Source organism: Schistocerca gregaria, chromosome 3 (genome assembly GCF_023897955.1).
Source record: "Schistocerca gregaria isolate iqSchGreg1 chromosome 3, iqSchGreg1.2, whole genome shotgun sequence".
In the NCBI taxonomy this organism is placed as follows: Eukaryota; Metazoa; Arthropoda; class Insecta; order Orthoptera; family Acrididae; genus Schistocerca; species Schistocerca gregaria.
The window spans coordinates 203,424,228-203,443,582 of record NC_064922.1 but is presented as its reverse complement, the minus strand read 5'-3'; the positions used below and the strand labels follow the sequence as shown (position 1 = coordinate 203,443,582).

Genomic DNA, 19,355 nt, shown 5'->3' with positions numbered 1-19,355 from the left:
CCTATCTGGGAAGGCATCCATGTACCTGACGCTGGGGCAGTGACAGGAAGATGGGGAAGTGGTTACTACCACACAGGTCGTCATGTGCACTCCAGTGAATAGATGGGAGAAGTCCTGGGATAAAATTTGATAAATCAATGGCCAATTAACTACCATGAGCCACACTGAAATGTGCAGTGGCCCCAGTACTTAATAGGCAGAGGTCGAATTGCAACAGTAAAATTTTGACATCTCTGCCTCGGCCAGTAAGCATGGTACCACCCCACAAGGGGTTATGGGCATTAAAATCTCCCACAAGTAGGAAAGGTTTAGAGAGTTGATCAATCTGTGCAGATAATACATTCAGGTGTACTGCACCATCTGGAGGAAGATATACATTGCAGGCAGCTATTTTCTGTGTCGTCCTTATTCTGACAGGCACAGCTTCAAGAGCGGTTTGAAGGGGCACATGTTCACTACAGACCGAGTTTAGGACATAAACGCAAACTCCACCTGACACTCGATTATAGTTGCTACGGTTCTTGTAATATTCCTTATAGCCATGGAGGGCAGGGATCCGCATTGTTAGGAACCAGGTTTCTTGGAGGACAATGAGCTGATGTAAAGATTAGCAGTTGCCATAGCTCAGCCAGGCGGTGGAAAAAACTGCTGCAATTCCACTGGAGGATGAAATGATCGTGAGACTGGGAAGGCATGAAAAACTCAGTGGAAGCAGGTGACCTTGAGGTTTAGGCTGCCTCATTGATTTATTGCCTGAGGAGTATATCCATTGTGTCTGAGGGTCTGGTGAGATCTAGGTCCTCAGCGGATGCCAAAATCTCCACAACATCCTCAGCCGCAGAGCTTGTAGGTAGCGGTGGTGTGGGTGCCACTGCGATTTCCTTGGTCATAGGGGTTTTCTTTTTGGATTTCTCTCACTGCTCCTTGGGTTTACCTGTCTGGCAGGACTTCACTGGCTCAGTCTCCGGGTCTGAGAATGAACGTGAAGCCCTATGACCAGCCGCTTTTGGGCTTTTCAGCCAATGGCGGGTGTCATCTTTCCCAATGGAAGAAACCTGGGAAGGGAGTGACCCAAGGGACCACTTCCTAGGGAGAGAAGCCGAGGAAGACTTTCGCTTCTCCGGCCTAGAAGTGGGGTCGGACGTCTCCGATGGTTGTGGGGAGGGGGGAGTTATCCCTTCCCCCCACCACCAACACCACCATCAAGGGAGCAGGTATAGTCTTCTGGCTCTGAGAGGTGACCGGGGATTGGGGGAGCTAATGGTGCCAGAACTGTTGCAGCAGCGGCGTAAGATGATGTCATATGCACAGGGTGCAGGCTTTCAAATTCTCTTAGCCTCAGTGTAGGTCAGTCAGTCCAGGGTCTTGCACTCCATGATTTTCCTTTCTTTCTGGAGAATCCTGCAGTCAGGTGAGCAAGGTGAACCGTGCTCTCCACAGTTGACATAAATAGGAGGTGGGGCACATTGAGTATTGGGATGAGATGGGCGCCCGCAATCTCGGCATATGATGCTGGAAGTACAGCACGAAGACATATGGCCCAATTTCCAGCACTTAAAGCACGACATCTGGGGAAGGATATAGGGCTTTACATCACACCAGTAGACCATCACCTCGACCTTTTCAGGCAATGTAACACCCTCAAAGGCCAAGATGAGGGCACTGATGGCAACCTGATTATCCTTCGGACCCCGATGGACATGACGGGCGAAATGTACACCTCGCTGCTCTAAAATGGCATGCAGCTCGTCATCTGACTGCAAGAGGTCTCTGCGAAATACGATATCCTGGACCATATTTAAGCTCTTATGGGGTGTGATGGTTACAGAAACATCCACAAGCGAGAAACTCATGTCACTGGGCAGAGGATGCTGTTTTGATCAATACTGACCCAAATCTCACTTTGGACGAGCCTTCCACCTCCCCATAAATGTCATCTAAATGCTCCACAAAAAACTGAGGCTTCATCCTCATGAAAAATTTCCCATCGGCTCTCGAACATACAACGCATTGGGGCAAATAAGATCTGCTGCAATCCTTAGCCTGACGTTCCTCCCATGGTGTGACCAGGGAGGGAACAATTTGGGGTCGTACTTCAGTGTCCTGAATTGAGCTCATGAACGCTTAGAGACTGTTGGTGTTTCACCACCAGCAAGAGATGATGGACTACGCTTCATTGCATGTCATCTACCCTGATGCCACCCACTCCTACTAGGGGCCCTCCCCACAGGCACCACCCAGCCGCAGCAAAGGCCACCTGGCAGGATGGCCATTGCCGGGAGTCCCAATGCCCAGGGGCATGGGCATCTAACCCATGGCATACGTGGGGAGTTAATGGCGCAGGCATCAGCAGAGCCCGTGTGGTCAGGGGACTACAACCAACAGGGTACATGGCGGCCCCACCACAACGGACTGGCTACTGTGCTGAATATCAGGTGCAAAGAAGTCCATATTCATCGTTGATGCACAAATCGCCACTGCATAGTGCATGGTGGAAAATCTACATCTACATGACTACTCTGCAATTCACATTTAAGTGCTTGGCAGAGGGTTCAGCGAACCACAATCATACTATCTCTCTACTATTCCACTCCCGAACAGCGAGCGGGAAAAACGAACACCTAAACCTCTCTGTTCGAGCTCTGATTTCTCTTATTTTATTTTGATGATCATTCCTACCTATGTAGGTTGGGCTCAATAAAATATTTTCGCATTTGGAAGAGAAAGTTGGTGACTGAAATTTCGTAAAAAGGTCTCGCCGTGCCGAAAAACGTCTTTGCTGTAATGATTTCCATCCCAACTCGTGTATCATATCTGCCACACTCTCTCCCCTATAACGTGATAATACAAAACGAGCTGCCCTTTTTTGCACCCTTTCGATGTCCTCCGTCAATCCCACCTGGTAAGGATCCCACACCGCGCAGCAATATTCTAACAGAGGACGAACAAGTGTAGTGTAAGCTGTCCCTTTAGTGGCCTTGTTGCATCTTCTAAGTGTCCTGCCAATGAAACGCAACCTTTGGCTCGCCTTCCCAACAATATTATCTATGTGGTCCTTCCATCTGAAGTTGTTCGTAATTTTAACACCCAGGTACTTAGTTGAATTGACAGCCTTGAGAATTGTACTATTTATCGAGTAATCGAATTCCAACAGATTTCTTTTGGAACTCATGTGGATCATCTCACACTTTTCGTTATTTAGCGTCAACTGCCACCTGACACACCATACAGCAATCTTTTCTAAATCGCTTGGCAACTAATACTGGTCTTCGGATGACCTTACTAGATGGTAAATTACAGCATCATCTGCGAACAGTCTAAGAGAACTGATCAGATTGTCACCCAGGTCATTTATATAGATCAGGAACAGTAGAGGTCCCAGGACGCTTCCCTGGGGAACACCTGATATCACTTCAGTTTTACTCGATGATTTGCCGTCTATTACTACGAACTGCGACCTTCCTGACAGGAAATCACGAATCCAGTCGCACAACTGAGACGATACCCCATAGGCCCTTAGCTTGATTAGAAGTCGCTTGTGAGGAACGGTGTCAAAAGCTTTCCGGAAATCTAGAAATACGGAATCAACTTGAGATCCCCTGTCGATAGCGGCCATTACTTCGTGCGAATAAAGAGCTAGCTGCGTTGCACAAGAGCGATGTTTTCTGAAGCCATGCTGATTACGTGTCAATAGATCGTTCCCTTCGAGGTGATTCATAATGTTTGAATACAGTATATGCTCCAAAACCCTACTGCAAACCGACGTCAATGATAAAGGTCTATAGTTAAATGGATTACTCCTACTACCCTTCTTGAACACTGGTGCGACCTGCGCAATTTTCCAATCTGTAGGTACAGATCTATCGGTGAGTGAACGGTTGTATATGAGTGCTAAGTAGGGAGCTATAGTATCAGCGTAATCTGAAAGGAACCTAATCGGTATACAATCTGGACCTGAAGACTTGCCCGTATCAAGCGATTTGAGTTGCTTCGCAACCCCTAAGGTATCTACTTCTAAGATAATCATGCTAGCAGATGTCTGTGTTTCAAATTCTGGAATATTCCATTCGTCTTCCCTGGTGAAGGAATTTTATAAACTGCGTTCAATAACTCTGCTTTAGCGGCACAGTCGTCGATAACAGTACCATCGGCACTGCGCAGCGAAGGTATTGACTGCGTCTTGCCGCTTGTGTACTTTACATACGACCAGAATTTCTTCGGATTTTCTACCAAATTTCGAGACAATGTTTCGTTTTGGAACCTATTAAAGGCATCTCGCATCGAAGTACGTGCCAAATTTCGCGCGCCTGTAAATTTTAGCCCATCTTCGGGATTTCGCGGTCTTCTGAACTTCGCATGCTTTTTCCGTTGCCTCTGCAACAGCGTTCGGACCTATTTTGTGTACCACGGGGGATCCGTTCCATCTCTTACCAATTTATGAGGTATGAATATCTCAATTGCTGTTGCTACTATATCTTTGAATTTGAGCCACATCTCGTCTACATTTGCATAGTCAGTTCGGAAGGAATGGAAATTGTCTTTTAGGAAGGCTTCTAGTGGCACTTTATCCGCTTTTTTTAAATAAAATTATTTTGCGTTTGTTTCTGATGGATTTGGAAGAAATGGTATTGAGCCTAGCTACAATGACCTTGTGATCACTAATCCCTGTATCAGTCATGATGCTCTCTATCAGCTCTGGATTGTTTGTGGCTAAGAGGTCAAGTGTGTTTTCGCAACCATTTACAATTCGCGTGGGTTCGTGGACTAACTGCTCGAAATAATTTTCGGAGAAAGCATTTAGGACAATCTCGGAAGACGTTTTCTGCCTACCACCGGTTTTGAACAAGTATTTTTGCCAACATACCGAGGGTAGGTTGAAGTCCCCACCAACTATAACCGTATGAGTGGGGTATTTATTTGTTACGAGACTCAAACTTTCTCTGAACTGTTCCGCAACTGTATCATCGGAGTCTGGGGGTCGGTAGAAGGAGCCAATTATTAACTTAATTCGGCTGTTAAGTATAACCTCCACACACACCAATTCGCACGGAGTATCTACTTCGACTTCACTACAAGATAAACCACTACTGACAGACACAAACACTCCACCACCAATTCTGCCTAATCTATCTTTCTTGAACACCGTCTGAGACTTCGTAAAAATTTCTGCAGAACTTATTTCAGGCTGTAGCCAGCTTTCTGTACCTGTAACGATATCAGCTTCTGTGCTTTCTATTAGCGCTTGAAGCTCAGGGACTTTTCCAGCGCAACTACAACAATTTGCAACTATAATTCCGACTGTTCCTTGATCCAAGCACATCCTGTAATTGCCAAGCACCCTTTGACATTGCAGCCCATCCCGCACTTTCCCGAGGCCTTCTAACCTAAAAAACCGCCCAGTCCACGCCACACAGCCTCCTCTACCCGTGTAGCCGCCAGCTGAGTGTAGTGAACTCCTGACCTATTCAGCGGAACCCGAAACCCCACCCTATGGCGCAAGTCAAGGAATCTGCAGCCAATACGGTCGCAAAACCGTCTAAGCCTCTGATTCAGACCCTCCACCCGGCTCTGCACCAAAGGTCCGCAGTCGGTTCTGTCAACGATGCCGCAGATGGTGAGCTCTACCTTCATCTTGTTAGCAAGACCGGCAGCCTTCACCAAATCAGATAGCCGCTGGAATCCAGAGAGAATTTCCTCAGATCCAAAACGACACACGTCATTAGTGCCGACATGTGCCACCACCTGCAGCTGGCTGCACCCTGTGCTCTTCATGGCATCCGGAAGGACCCTTTCCACATCCGGAATGACTCCTCCCGGAATGCACACTGAGTGCACACTGGATTTCTTCCCCTCCTTAGCCGCCATATACCTAAGGGGCCCCATTACGCGCCTAACATTGGAGCTCGCAACTACCAGTAAGCCCATCCTCTGCGATTGCCCGGACCTTGAAGGCTGAGAATGATCCTCTGAAACAGGGCAGGCAGCTGCATCTGGCTCAGCCAGAGACAGTGCCTGAAACCGGTTTGTCAGACGCACCGGGGAGGCTTTCTGATCAGCCTCCGGGGACGCCTTTCGCTGCCTGCCACGCCTTGGAACGACCTCCCAATCAACCACACGCGAGAGCTCAGGCCCACTGCGGGCAGCAACCGGGGCAACCACAGCGGCAGACCGATCTGGGGACAGACGCGACGGGGTTGACATCCCCGTGATACCCACGTCCGGCTCCCCACAGTGGTGCTCATTGGCAACAGCCTCAAGCTGCGCGACCGAAGTCAGCGCCGATTGCAGCTGTGAGCGAAGGGATGCCAAGTCAGCCCTCATCCGAACACAGCAATCGCAGTCCCTGTCCATTCTAATCGATGTTGAACAATAGTTACTGAAACACGAGTCCGTGCCTAGATAACGCAAGCGAAACACGCAAAGAATGTATCAACTAACCTGTACAAATGCCTAACGACTGCGCCACAATCTGCTGAATTTACGATTACAGTAACTAAAACTCGAAATTGCACCTCCTATACGAAACTCACACGCAATTTAAATAAGAATCTACGAAGTAAACACTAAAGCGCGATGCTACAACTGTCAAATATTATAATACGCCCGAAATATATGAATTAAGCAATGCAAGTACCAAAAAACACGCAAAGAAATTAATTAAACTATCTAACAAATAAGTAAGCTAGGGTTATACGACTTGCTGCTGCAGCTGCTTATCCAACGGCGGCAGGGAGCACAATGGCTGTGACCAACCGACACCGGCCGTTCAAAACAAAAACAGTAGACAGACGACTACACGAATTTACACTATTCAGGTACTAAAGCGCGATGCTACAACTGTCAAATACTATAATACGCCCGAAATATATGAATTAAACAATGCAAGTACCAAAAAAACACGCAAAGAAATTAATTAAACTATCTAACAAGTAAGTAAGCTAGGGTTATACGACTTGCTGCTGCAGCTGCTTATCCAACGGCGGCAGGGAGCACAATGTACCCAGGAAGGTGTCCTCGCCCAAGAGGTGGAGAATGGGCAGGACTGCAATGCAACGATGAGAAAGTGGGCTAAAGATCTCAATGCAGGATGGACACGATGCACCTTGTAAGGTGCCCTTCCCCAATTGGCTCGCTCTTTGGGAAAATTTTGAAGAATGGAGGTCAAACCCTACAGGGAACCATCACATAAAAACCAAAATGTGTGAAACTCATTTTGGTCGCTTCGTACAACAGGCAGGAATACCTCAGGCCTATTCTAATCCCCAGACCTGCAGGGGGGAATAGTACGTCTGTAGCATATTGTATCAAATTTATTATGAAAGTAGTAGACACATAAGTTACAAACAATCATGATGGAATTAGATAATTTCTTTTGCAACACAGGTAACAAAATTAGGCATTTGCATTTCCTGAATGGAGATTGGTGAAACGGCACTTCACTGTCATAGTATATTATTGAATTGTTAGTGCTCAATCCAGCCTCCGTTATTCCTAATTACTGGAAAAATTCTCTTCAGCACTAATTTCGTTAGGGTTTTCAGTTCTTTCAGTGAAATTGTCACCCAGTCTTCTCCTATCACACTTCTCAGCTCACAATGCAGCCTCATACTGCCTTCCATTGTGATAAGCATGACTTGCAAGTATTCCCCAATGGTTTTTCACAGGGTTTATATCCAAACTACATGCAAGCCCTGGCAAGAAATTGGTATCTATCTTTAAACTACTTCTGGTTGTAGCAGAAACATGCACAAATGCATTATCTTTTTGAAAAATTAGAGTTTCGTTACCCTCGGACCTCATACATTGTAATAAATTCTGTCTCTAGCATCACAGTGTACATGTTAGAACTCATTCTAGTGTTCAGCCAAGCAACGCATTATTTACCTTTAATGAAGAAGGTTGCCCAAAACTTAACACTCCTACCACCAACATTTCTCCTCATTCTTACCTGCAGCACTGTTTTCATATCATGCCAATAATACTGAAATCCATGCAGCCCATCTAAATTAAGCTGCTTCTCATCGCTTTAGATCACCTTATCCCATTCTGAAGTCCATGATGTATGTTTTTCAGCAAACTGCGATCTAGCATATTTTTTGCTAGGGTGTTAGAGCACGCTACTGCAGCAGTTTCTTGAATGTAAGATGTTTGTCATTCCACAAAATTTGTCATATACACCTAACAGTTACTGACAACCATAAATCAGAAACAAGTTGAGAAGACTAACAATTTGTGGGGATCTTGCTTTAGGCAAAAGGGATCGTTCTGATACTCAACTAACTTTCTACTTAACCCGTATCTTACATTCTGTCTATACTACACTTCTTATCTAACCAAATTATCAATTACTCTACTTGAACAGTTTAACTTCTTAGCAATAGGGAGATTAGGGAATCCTATTTCCTTGTATATGCCGATTTTTGCTATTTCATCTCATGCTGTTTTCCACATGGCACTTTTACAACCATGGTTTATGTGCACTACACACAATGTCATTAATGGTACCTGTTTCCTATCAGCAGTAGAGACACATATGCGCACATTAAACCACACAAAACCGACTGCCTTTATATAGAGTTCCACCCTCTACCACTTTAATCGTTCATATCTTGTCATATACTGTATTACAGACATGAAATGTGATGCCATTTCACTGCATTTGTCAGTATACTGGACCTCATACTATTGTGTATACACTGTGCACAACTATTCCTGGCAACATTCAATTTTCCTACAAATATCCATGCATTTATACCGATTTTTTTCATTGTATTCCTTGCACACATAAGCCAAGCATGCTCAAGTGTCAGCAACGAATGTTCCAGTTCTAAAGCATGACACACGAGTGGGCACAGTACTTTATTTTTTTGGCAAATGAAAGAGTGTAAAAACAGAGACATTAGATGGAATTGATTCACAAATCTTCTACTTGGTTAAAATGTACTACAGTACTACAAAAATATTAATTTTCTATTTTTCTTACCATTAGTCAGTTTCCTCACAATACTCTCCCCAGGTGTTTCTACGTGGACTTCTCCTTTTTCACTGCGCTTTTTCCTTTTGGGTGTTTCGACATTCTCCAGCAACATTGAATACTGAACAGCACAGTTCTTCTGAGAGAACCAATCAGGAGGTCTGTTCGGCTCGCCAAACATACGCAGTGAACGGCTAACAGACATCCTAATGTTGCAAAAACACAATAGCATCATTACAGAGAAATGTGGTGTCGTCAAACATTCCTTCTGTGAAAAATATTTATGTCTGCAACATTTTATATTTCTTATTTCCAAATCAACTGTTCAGGCTAACAAAAGTTTCAACTTTCAAAGACATGTAATTTCAAAGTTTACCAGATTCTTATACATTAGTATAACACTGACATGCTTCTGCACACTACTTGAACTCTAAAGTATGGGGAATCGTGAAATTACTAATCACCAAAACAGTTTTCTGTGGTCTATTAACTTTTTCAACTTTTCTTCAAACAGCAAGTAATTTATAGGCACTGCATTTCACTGAACAGGTATTTGAATGTTGTGCAGGGACAGCTGAATTTAGTGAAACTAATCTTCTAATTGATGTTGTTTACAGGTCCCCTAACTTTGACTTCAGATAGAGGGTTCTTGGTTCACTTTACAGGAAGTACCGAAAGTTAGTTATATGTAGTGACTTTAATATTAATTTTGTACGCAATTGCGCAAGAAAAAGGATGTTGGAAGAGATCCTAAATTCATATGATCGGATGCACACTTTTTTTTTTAATTACAACCATTGTGCAGGCGATCAGTAGCACAGCCATAGACAACATTTTTATTCATCCTTCATTATGAGATGGGCATTCTATTAGAAAAAGGGTGAATGGCCTTACAGACGATGATGCACAAATTTTAAGAATAAACTGTTTTTGAACTCCAATAAATGATATATATATATAATAACAAACTATGTAGAACAGCTAATCCAATGGCAATCTAGAGTTTCTTAAACCTGGTTAAAGGAACAAGAGTGGCAGAATGTTTATAGTACCGATAACAGACGACAATTTTCTAAACATGGTACTAGTAGTAAAGGCGACCTGTGTGGCTGATTAGTGGGATAAGGATATCATGTAGAACAAAGTGGGAATTATATCAAGATGTTAGAAGTAGTCACAATCAAGCTACAGTATCCCATTAGAAACAATACTGTAAGGTGCTTAAAAATGTTAATGAGAAGGCAAAGAGTACATGGTACGCAAACATAATAGTTAATTCACAGGGTAAAATTAAAACCATACGGTCAGTTGTAAAGGAAGTGTTGTCAGCAGCACAAGGTGGACAATATAAAATCAGTAGTAAAACTATTTATGTTACTGACAAGTCATATATATGGGCAGTATTTAACAGTCACTTTCTGAGCAGTGCTGGTAAATTAAATAAAAACTTAATTTCCTACAGGGAATCTCATAACTCACTCAGATAATGTCTTTCCAAGACTGATGTCTGAAATACTCCTTTGTGATATTGAAATGCTAAATATTGAAGGACTTATGAATATGATGGAGTGCCTAGCAGAATTATAAAGTATTGTGCTGCACGTGTTAGCTCTGTACTTAACCATATTTGTAAATTTTCCTTTAAGAATGGCCAGTTTCCTGAACCATTAAAGCACTCAGTAGCAAAGCCACTTTATAAGAAGGGAGAAATGGACAATGTAGACAATTTTAGACCTATTTCTATGTCATCAGTGTTTGATAAAGTTATTGAAAAGGCTACGTAAGTAAGGATAATTGATCATTTTATTTCACATAATTTGCTATCAAATGTACAGTTTGGCTTTAGAATTGCTTTAACAACTGAAAATGCTATATTCTATTTTCTGTGCGAGGTACTGGATGGATTAAACAAAAGGTTTTGAACGCTAGGCACCTTTTTTGATTGGGTTGATCACAAAATATTGCTCCAGGATTTGCACTATTATGGAATACGGGGATTAGTTCACAACTGGTTCAACTCTTATTTTAACATCAGGCAGCAAAAGATCATTATTCACAGTGTTGAGAATGGCTGTGATGTGGGGTCTGAGTGGGGCACAGTCGAATAGGAGGTGCCCAAGGATCAGCGCTGGGGCCACTCCTGTTCCTTATTTATATAAATGATATGCCCTCTAGTATTGCAGGTAATTCTCAAATATTTCTGTTTGCCGATGACAGCTTGGTAGTAAAGGATGTTGTGTGCAACATTGGCTGTTTCAAATAGTGCAGTTCACGACATACATTCATGATTTGTAGAGAATAAACTAACGCTAAATCACAGTAAGACTCCGTTTTTACTGTTTCTAACACCCAATTCTACAAAACCCGATGTTTTAATAGAATGTGCATATGATTAGTGAAACTGAGCAGTTGATATTTCTAGGTGTTCAGACAGATAGTAAACAGTCGTGGAAAGCTCACATTCAGGATCTTATTCAATGGCTTAATGTTGCCATTTCTGCTGTTTGAAGGGTATCTGAAGTGAGTGACAGTTCAACACGAGAAGTAGTCTAAAGTAGTCTACTTTGCTTGTAGTCATTCACTTATGTCATACGGTATTATATTTTGGGGGTAACTCTTCCCATTTTCAAAGGATATTTTTGGCTCAGAAACAGGCAGTTCAGGCAGTAAGTGGTGTTAAGTTCGCAAACCTATTGTTGACCGATGTTCAATAGTCTGCGTATTCTGACGTTGGCCTCTCAATATATATATATTCTGTACTGTCATTTCTTGTTAACAATATCAGCTACTCCCAAGAATTAGCACCTTTCACTCAGTTAATATTAGGCAGAAATTCAATCTGCATTTGGATCGCACTTCCATTACTCTTGCGCAGAAATGTGTGCAGTAGACTGCGACAACCGTTTTCAGTAAGCTACCACAAGAATTCAAAAATCTTAGCAGTAATCCATGAGCTTTCAAATAGAAACTGAACAGTTTCCTGATGTGTCACTCATTCTATTCAGTTGAGGAGTTACCCCAAAAAATTAAGCTGGTTCCTAAGTTGTATTGTTGATTGCTTATGGCTTGTCTTTTTTTGGATTCATAAACCTTTTATTGTATCTGTTATTACTTTATGTTGTAATTTCATGTACTGACACTTTCCATGACCATGGAGATTTGCACCTCAATTTGGTCCTACAGAACTAGACATGGACAATAAAAAGCCAACAAGATTCAAATAAGACAAAGCAGCACAAATAGCATTTTAGAGAAATATTAATACCATCGCTATAACCACAATCATCCAGAACAGCTTCCAGCCATGTAGAAACAGCTGCTGGGTAATAATGAAGTATATGATGAAAAATTAATAGTAAACTGGTCCACTATTCCGCCAAATTTACTAATTATTTTATTATCAGTTTCCCCTGAAAGTGGCACACTTTCAGTATGAAGTTTGTTAAAACTTCTAATTCCACTACAAATCTGCAAACATTTAGATATTACTTGCTCTATTGTCTGGTCCCCATTGTTCTTGTGGAAGAGATTCAATAATCATTAACTGAAAGTTCCAACACCAAAATTCAAAGTATACTTTTTTTGCATGTGCAGTCTGGTAATATTTATTGTTATTCTGTTTGCCAGTGTGAGACATCTCACTTGTAGTACGTAAATAGATTTTAATTGTAATATAAGGAATCAAAGATCGAAGAAACTGTATATGAAGAAGTCTGGTAAAAGAATTCCAGAACATTTCTGGTGAACCTGCTAGTCTTCTTTACAGTTGTGTAGTTGGAGCTATCAGTAGAATATAACAAATGAAATTATTCGCATTTTGTGGACTACTCTGAACTCTACCAAGCATGCTAGCACACATGCGCAATTCGAGTTCAAGAAAAAAATACACAAAAAGAAAAGTAAATGGCAGATTCGACAATCTCTAAATCAGATTAAGAACAATAAAAGTAGTGGCGTATGCAAATGACACAGCAATGTAAGCAGGAGTGAAGGGCATTCTCAATTGAAAGCTACAAAAGTAAGGCTGTAAGCACAATAGTGGAAAACCTATCTGGGGAAAAAAAAAAAAAAAAAAAAAAAAAAAAAAAAAAAAAAAATTATGAACACACCTGTCAACTCCTATCCTTACTAGAAGTCCTCAATCTTTCCTCTCCCACATCCACACCAGCTGTTCAGAGCATCCTCCTACAGGCCAACTGCAAATTAGAACAGCATGCCACCATCCACCTCAAAAAAACTATCCAATCTTCTGGTTTCCCACCTCCGGAAAGGCAACTCGCTCACCCTCCACAACCTTTCCAACAAACCTCAGCCTCCTCTCATTGCACACAGACCCAGTCTCTCCCACCTAATCAGTTTTCCACTTCCAGCTCCACCACCCTCAAAACCTCAAAATTCTGATCAACACAATCTGGAGCCACAACGCCCTAATTCAGTAATTAACCTTTCCTCCAAACCTCTCTCCCAATCCGAAACCTGAGCCCTACTCCCAGATTCAACCAAACAGCCCTTGTGAAAGATTTACTGTCCTACACTCTTACTCTCTGCTGGAAATACCACTTTGCCACAAAGAAAAATAATCTTAATCCTACTCCTAATGATCCAACTCCCCCAAGACACTATCCAAATTGAACCCTGCCTTGAACAGTTCCGTCCTCCGTAACAGCTGGACCCACCTCCTCTTCCTCAAAATCACCCTCCCCAAACCTTCCAGGAATTTCTCACTTCCAGCCTTGCCTCTCAATCTTTCTTGAAAAACCTTAATCCTACTCCCAACATCACCACAGCTGAAGCCCAAGCTTTCCGTGATCTGAAGGCTGACCAATCCGTTGTCATTCTTCCGGCAGACAAGGGTTCCACGACCGTGGTACTTTATCGTCTGGAGTATGTCGCTGAGGGACTGCGTCAGCTTTCATACAACACCACATACAAAGTTTGCCAAGGCAAACCCATTCCTGATGTCCAGGCGGAGCTTCAAGGAATTCTCAGAACCTTAAGCCCCCCTACAAAACCTTTCACCTGGCTCCATCAACCTCCTGACCCCACGGACACCCTGCACCCCTGCATTCCACCTACTTCCTAAAATTCACAAACCCAAACATCCCGGCCACCCCATTGTAGCTGGTTACCAAGCCCCCTCATAACGTATCTCTGCCTACCTAGATCAACACCTTCAACCCATTACATGCAGTCTCCCATCCTTCATCAAAGACACCAACCACTTTCTCGAATGCCTGGAATCCTTACCCAATATATTACCCCCGGAAACCACCCTTGTAACCAATGATACCACTTCCTTATACACAAATATTCCGCACATCAAGGGCCTCGCTGCGATGGAGCACTTCCTTTCACGCCGATCACCTGCCACCCTACCTAAAACCTCTTTCCTCATTACCTTAGCCAGCTTCATCCTAACCCACAACGTTTTCACTTTTGAATTCCAGACATACCAGCAATTAAAGGGAACAGCCATGGGTTCCAGGATGGCCCCCTCATACGCTAACCTATTTTGGGTCGCTTAGAGGAAGCCTTCTTGGTTACCCAAGCCTGCCAAACCAAAATTTGGTACAGATTTATTGATGACATCTTCATTATCTGGACCCACAGTGAAGAAGAACTCCAGAATTTCCTCTCCATCCTGAACCCCTTTGGTTCCATCAGATTCACCTGGTACTACTCCAAATCCCATGCCACTTTCCTCAGCGTTGACCTCCATCTGTCCAATGGCCAACTTCACACATTCATCCACATTAAACCCACCAACAAGCAACAGTACCTCCATTATGACAGCTGCCACCCATTCCACATCAAATGGTCCCTTCCCTACAGCCTAGGTCTTCACGGCAAACGAATCTGCTCCAGTCCTGAATCCCTGAACCATTAAACCAACAACCTGAAAACAGCTTTCACATCCCACAACTACCCTCCCGACCAGTTATAGAAGCAAATAACCGGAGCCACTTCCTCATGTCCTCAAACCCAGAACCTCACACAGAATAACCACAAAAGTGCCCCACTTGTGACAGGATACTCTCCGGGACTGGATCAGAATCTGAATGTAGCTCTCCAGCAGCGATACGACTTCCTCAAAGCCTGCCCTGAAATGAGATCCATCCTTCATGAAATCCTCCCCACTCCATCATCTTGGTTCATCCCTATGAAATCCCCAAACCACCTTCCCTACCCTCTGGCTCCTACCCTTGTAACTGCCCCCAGTGTAAGACCTGTCCCATGCACCCTCCTACCACCACCTACTCCAGTCCTGTAACCCGGAAGATGTACACGATCAAAGGCAGAGCCACGTGTGAATCAACCCACGTGATTTACCAACTGACATGCCTTCACTGTGGGAATCACCAGCAACAAACTGTCCATTTGCATGAACGGACACAGGCAGACAGTGTTCGTTGGTAATAAGGGTCACCCTGAGGCTAAACATGCCTTGGAGCACGGCCAGTACATCTTGGCACAGTGTTATACCGTCCGGGTTATCTGGATACTTCCTACTGACACCTACCTATCAGAACTCCGGAGATGGGAACTTGTCCTTCAATATATTCTCTCTTCCAGTTACCCACCAGGCCTCAACCTCCACTAAATTCAAGTTGCCTCCGCATGTACCTCACCTGTCATTCAACAACTTCTTCGCCTCTGTACTTCTGCCTCGACTGACATCTCTGCCCAGCCTCTTTGCATTTACATATACCTGCCTGTGTCAGTATATGTGCGAATGGATATGTGTGTGTGTGAAGGCAAGAGTATACCTGTCCTTTTTTTTTCCCCCCTAAGGTAAGTCTTTCTGCTCCGGGGATTGGAAGGACTCCTTACTCTCTCCCTTAAAACCCACATCCTTTTATCTTTCCCTCTCCTTCCCTCTCTCCTGATGAAGCAACCGTGGGTTGCAAAATTTAGTGTGTGTGTTTGTGTGTGTTAGTGTTTCTATCAACATACCAATGCTTTCGTTTGGTAAGTTACATAATCTTTGTATAAACATTCCACGTAGGAAAAATATACATAAAAACAAAGATGCTGTAACTTACCAAACGAGAAAGCGTTGGTGTGTTTATAGAGACAATAAAAAACACACAAACACACACAAATTTCAAGCTTTCACAACCCAAGGTTGCTTCATCAGGAAAGAGGGAAGGAAAGGGAAAGACGAAAGGATGTGGGTTTTAAGGGAGAGGATAAGGAGTCATTCCAATCCTGGGAGCGGAAAGACTTACCTTAGGGGGAAAAAAAAGGACAGGTATATACTCGCCTGCACACACACACACACACACACACACACACACACACACACACACACCCATCAGTGCATATATAGACACAGGCAGACATATGTAAATGCAAAGAGGCTGGGCAGAGATGGCAGTCGAGGTGGAAGTACAGAGGCAAAGATGTTGTTGAATGACAGGTGAGGTACATGAGGTGGCAACTTGAATTTAGCAGAGGTTGAGGCCTGGTGGGTAACGGGAAGAGAGAATATATTGAAGGACAAGTTCCCATCTCCGGAGTTCTGATAGGTTGGTGTCAGTAGGAAGTATCCAGATAACCTGGACGGTATAAAACTGTGCCAAGATGTGCTGGCCGTGCACCATGGCATGTTTAGCCACAGGGTGATTCTCATTACAAACAAACACTGTCTGCCTGTGTCCGTTCATGCGAATGGACAGTTTGTTGCTGGTGATTCCCACAGTGAAGGCATGTCAGTTGGTAAATCATGTGGGTGCTTTCACATGTGGCTCTGCCTTTGATCGTGTACACCTTCTGGGTTACAGGTCTGGAGTAGGTGGTGGTGGTGGTGGTGGTGGTGGGGTGGGAGGGTACATGGGACAGGTCATACACAGGGGGCAGTTACAAGGGTAGGAGCCAGAGGGTAGGAAAGGTGGTTTGGGGATTTCATAGGGATGAACCAAGAGGTTATGAAGGTTAGGTGGACGGTGGAAAGACACTCTTGGTGCAGTGGGTAGGATTTCATGAAGGATGGACCTCATTTCAGGGCAGGATTTGAGGAAGTCATATCCCTGCTGGAGAGCTACATTTAGAATCTGATCCAGTCCCGGAAAGTATGCTGTCACATGTGGGGAACTTTCGGGATTCTTCTGTGGGAGGTTCTGGGTATGAGGAGATGAGGAAGTGGCTCTAGCTATTTGCTTCTGTACCAGGTTGGGAGGGTAGTTGCGGGATGCGAAAGCTGTTTTTTTTTTTTTTTTGTGGCACACAGCCACAGTGGTCATTAGTGCCCAGACTACGTTATGAGTGCACTGCGAGGCACAAGATTAAAACAGCAACTAAAAAGGACAACACTATAAAAGGCACATTACAGCCAAGGGATTAAAAGAAAACAGCATAATCGAATGTCCTTAGAGAGGTTTGTCAAGTGGATAAAACGAAGAACGCGAGCAGCTGCTCCTGGGTCATCTGCTGAAATGGCATCTAGAGTACATGGCAGGCCAAGATCAATGCGCAGTGTATTAAAATTCGGACAGGACGTTAAAATGTGGCATACCGTTAGCAATTGCCCACATGGGCTTAACAGCGCTGGCACAGCTGTCAGCAGATGGCAGTGGCAGAACCCTCAGTGTCCAATTCATAACCGGGCCAAAACAACCTCCTCCCACCTAGAAGGGCGTGAAGAGGTCCTCCAAGCCATGGGGAGAGGTTTCAAGGCCCGAAGTTTTTTGTCAGTAAGTGTAGCGCAATCGGCATGCCACAGCGATAAAATGCACTGACAAATGACTCTGCTAAACTCAGATGAAGGCACACAAGAAGAAGCTGTCCGAGACTGGAAGGCCACAGCCTTGGCAGCGGCATCTGCAGTTTCGTTCCCAGGGATACCGACATGGCCAGGAACCCACAGAAAGGTAACCGGAGAACTGTTGTCCACCAGCTGCTGAATAGAGCGTCGGATCCAGTGCACAAAAGAGTGAACCGGATACGGATCATTGAGGCTCTGGATGGCGCTCAGGGAATCAGAGCAGATGACATAAGCAGAATGTCGGTGGCGGCGGATGTAAAGAATAGCCTAGTAGAGGGCAAATAGACCGAACAATAGCCACGGAGCCAGTATTTGAAACTGTGTGTCCCGACAATAAAAGAACACCGTCATTGGTCTTAGAGTCATCTGTATAAATGAAGATCGTATTAATGAACTTCAAACGAAGTTCACCACACTGGGAGCGGTATACCGAAGCTGGACCACCACCTTTGGGAGGGAGCTGAGGTCAAGGTGAACGCGAACCTGAGCCTGGAGCCAAGGTGACGTTTGGCTCTCGCCCACTCGAAAAGTTGCAGGGAGTGAAAAATCAAGGTGTCAAAGAAGGCGACAAAAGTGAACTCCAGGTGGTAGCAGGGCAGATACATACAATCCGTATTGAAACCCAAGACAGTCGTCAAAAAAGGAACGATAGGACGGGTGGTTGGACATTGACAATAGCCAACAGGCATACCTACAAAGCAGTATATCGCGCTGCTGGTTAGTCGCAATTCACCGACTTCGGCATGAAGACTCAACTGGACTAGTATAGAATGCTCCGATCGCAAGATGTAATCCCTGATGTTGGATAGAGTTGAGGCGGCGTAAGATGGACGGCCGTGCAGATGAGTATATAAAGCTTCCATAATCCAGCTTCGTGCGGACAATTGATCGATATAGGTGAATTAGGACAGTTCGATCCGCTCCCCACGACGTACCGCTGAGAACACAGACGACATTCAGAGAACGGGTACAACGGGCAACCAAATATGACACATGTGGAGACCAGCTAAGTTTCCTGTCAAACGTAAGACCTAAAAATTTGGTTGTCTCCACGAATGGGAGAGGAATGGGACCGAGATGTAAGGTCGGTGGGAGAAACTCTGTAGCGCCAGAAGTTAATACAGACCGTCTTCTTGGCAGAAAAACGGAAGCCATTGGCGACACTCCAGGAGTAAAGACGATCAAGACAATGCTGAAGACAGCGCTCCAGGAAACATGTACACTGCGCGCTGCAATAGATGGTAAAATCATCCACGAAAAGGGAGCCTGATACATCAGCTGGGAGGCAACCCACTATTGGATTGATCGCTATGGCGAAGAGAGCAATGCTCAAAACTGAGCCCCGAGGCACCCCATTCTCCTGGCAAAAGGAGTCAGACAGGACAGAACCCACATGTATCCTGAACTGTCGATCCATTAAAACAAGGCAGGCAATCGCGAAGGCCCCATGTATGCATGGTGCGGAGAATGCCCGCCCTCCAACAGGTGTCATAAGACTTCTCTTAGTCAAAGAACACATCCACAGTCTGGCGCTTCCGTAAGAAGTTATTCATAATGAAGGTCAACAAGGTAACCAGATGGTCAATAGCAGAGCGAGCCCTACGAAATCCACATTGT

General features: G+C 44.2%; 1 protein-coding gene across 16 annotated transcripts in view; it reads right to left on the bottom strand.

The window, feature by feature from the left end:
* The window catches only part of LOC126356142 (bromodomain-containing protein 8), a 482,606-nt gene that overhangs the window by 446,673 nt on the left and 16,578 nt on the right, over positions 1-19,355 (bottom strand). For all 16 annotated transcript variants that reach the window (XM_050006870.1, XM_050006868.1, XM_050006864.1 and 13 more), the window contains exon 3: positions 8,984-9,180. In XM_050006870.1, the coding sequence (XP_049862827.1) occupies positions 8,984-9,180 (197 nt within the window). The remainder of the gene's footprint in view (positions 1-8,983; positions 9,181-19,355) is intronic.